This window comes from Gymnoscopelus microlampas, assembly GCF_963454915.1.
Source record: "Gymnoscopelus microlampas genome assembly, chromosome: 19".
Taxonomy (NCBI): Eukaryota; Metazoa; Chordata; class Actinopteri; order Myctophiformes; family Myctophidae; genus Gymnoscopelus; species Gymnoscopelus microlampas.
In genome coordinates, this window is record NC_139956.1 from 40602868 (window position 1) to 40605026 (window position 2159).

Consider the following 2159-nt stretch of genomic DNA (forward strand, 5'->3'; position numbering starts at 1 on the left):
AGAGAGAGAGACAAAAACAAAGTGGTCTTAAAGTGCATTTATGACACAAAACAATTTCACTTGTTTTTAAATGTATCATCTTCATCTGTGTATAAACATAGTGTATAATAATAATAATATTTCATATTTTATAGCACAATTATTATTCAAGTAGACCTGTAATTCAATTTGACATAGAGCCTAGGAGGTTTTTGTTTTGTTTTTAGTACATGCTTGCTTTGATAGATAGATAGATAGATAGATAGATAGATAGATAGATAGATAGATAGATAGATAGATAGATAGACAGACAGACAGACAGACAGACAGACAGACAGACAGACAGACAAGAGAGAGAGAGAGAGAGAGAGAGAGAGAGAGAGAGAGAGAGAGAGAGAGAGAGAGAGAGAGAGAGAGAGAGCGCCTGTGTGTGTGCATAGAATCATATGACCTCTCTCTATCATTCCGCGGATAGCAGCGACAGACAGACATACATACATACACAGACAGGCAGCGCAGCAGCTAGAGCGCTCGCGCCGGTCTCGCGCGCCGAACGAACGCAGCTGCTCCACTGATGAGCTCGTGCCGCACCTCCTGTCTCGCGCGCCACCACACACACACATACACAGATATAGTGTGTGTCGTAGTAAGGATGCACCACGACGACTCCAGAAGCCTCCTGTCGTTGTAAAAGACACTGTTGGATATATAACAATTGGCCGTGTGTAAATATCAAACATTCACGCTTCCACAAGCAGAGGATACGGGTTGAATTAAAGGAACAATAATTACACAGAACAGCCCAGAAGCGACGACGACCATGCCAGAGGAGAAAGGTAAATGACTGAACTCTACACACACACACACACAGCATAGGACGCGGCCGGTGTAAACTAGATCTACAAGCTAACAAGGCGTCGAACAGTGACGCCTTGGCAGCTTGTAGATCTGTTCTATTTAACCCTCGCTTCGCGGTAATGAATGTATCTCTGCGGTGAAGAAGCGTCTATTCTCTGTGGTCTTTTGTGCTGTACATTTTTGAACCACAACAAATCAATATTTAAGTTGTGACTTGTCAGTCAATTAAGGGACCTAAACATTGAAATATGCTTGGTCATGAAAGAGAAAACAGTTGGGGTATATATTATAAACACATACAATTATTATTTTACTATATCGTAGCTGTGTGTCATCCTGTATCTGTCCTATTGCTGTTGACATTGAGCCACCTTTATCTGTAAGGTGTACATTGACCATTATTTAACAGCCTAGCCAGGAGACCCCCTACCCCAGTGGTGCTCAAAGTGGGGTTCGGGGACCCACAGGTGTCCTTGAAGGGGTTCCAGGGGGTCCCCAGCTAAATTGGTTAAAATAGCAGTTTTAAGCTCTTAAAGGGATATTTCACTTTCAAACAAACTTTTGGTCATTTTATCGTCTACTCAGGCCTTTGTGAGCCCCCCAGACCGTTTTTAAGTTGCTTGATTCAGTATTTAGATATTTGATATTCATTTTATCAGACACACCCCCTTCCTATACAAACCCACTTCAAACGCCATTTTTAACATCAAAAACACCCGTCCTTGGTTCAGGTGACTCAACCTGTCCTCCTAATTCGTGAGAGGGCCGTGTTATTTCGATTACTTTTTTCATTTATATACATTTTTTTATTGCATAAGTATTTTTTCATCTTCCATAAGAAATATAAAAAATACATGAAAAAAGTAATTGAAAAAACACAGTCTCCTCACGTATTAGAAGGACAATATCAGTCACCAGAACCAAGGACGGGTGTTTCTGATGAATCTAACATGGTTAAAATGGAGTTTGAAGTTACAATGGGTTTGTATAGGAAGGGGGCGTGTCTGATAAAATTAATATCAGAAATCTAAATACTGAATCAAGCAACATAAAAACTGTCCAGGGTGCTCCCAAAAGCCTGAGTAGACGATAAAATGACCCAATTCCCAAAGGAAATATCCCTTTTACTCTATTTTATACTTAGGCTATTTAAAAAAAGAAGTACACATCTCGAGTAATTTTGAACATATTTGACACTAATCTTCTCTTATTGGGGTCCCTTTGCACAAAATATTTTCAGCTTGGCGTCTGCTCTGCATCCAAATAGCCTGCATATCAATTTGGGGGTCCTTGACACTTTGACAGGAACATGTTTAAAAACC

The 2159-nt window shown here is 40.3% G+C and overlaps 1 protein-coding gene across 1 annotated transcript in view; it reads left to right on the forward strand.

The window, feature by feature from the left end:
• The first annotated feature begins 528 nt into the window (after positions 1 to 528).
• The window catches only part of ablim2 (actin binding LIM protein family, member 2), a 146289-nt gene continuing 144658 nt past the window's right edge, over positions 529 to 2159 (forward strand). The window contains exon 1 of the mRNA XM_084043719.1: positions 529 to 815. Coding sequence (XP_083899845.1) covers positions 800 to 815 — 16 coding nt within the window. The 5' untranslated portion in view covers positions 529 to 799. The remainder of the gene's footprint in view (positions 816 to 2159) is intronic.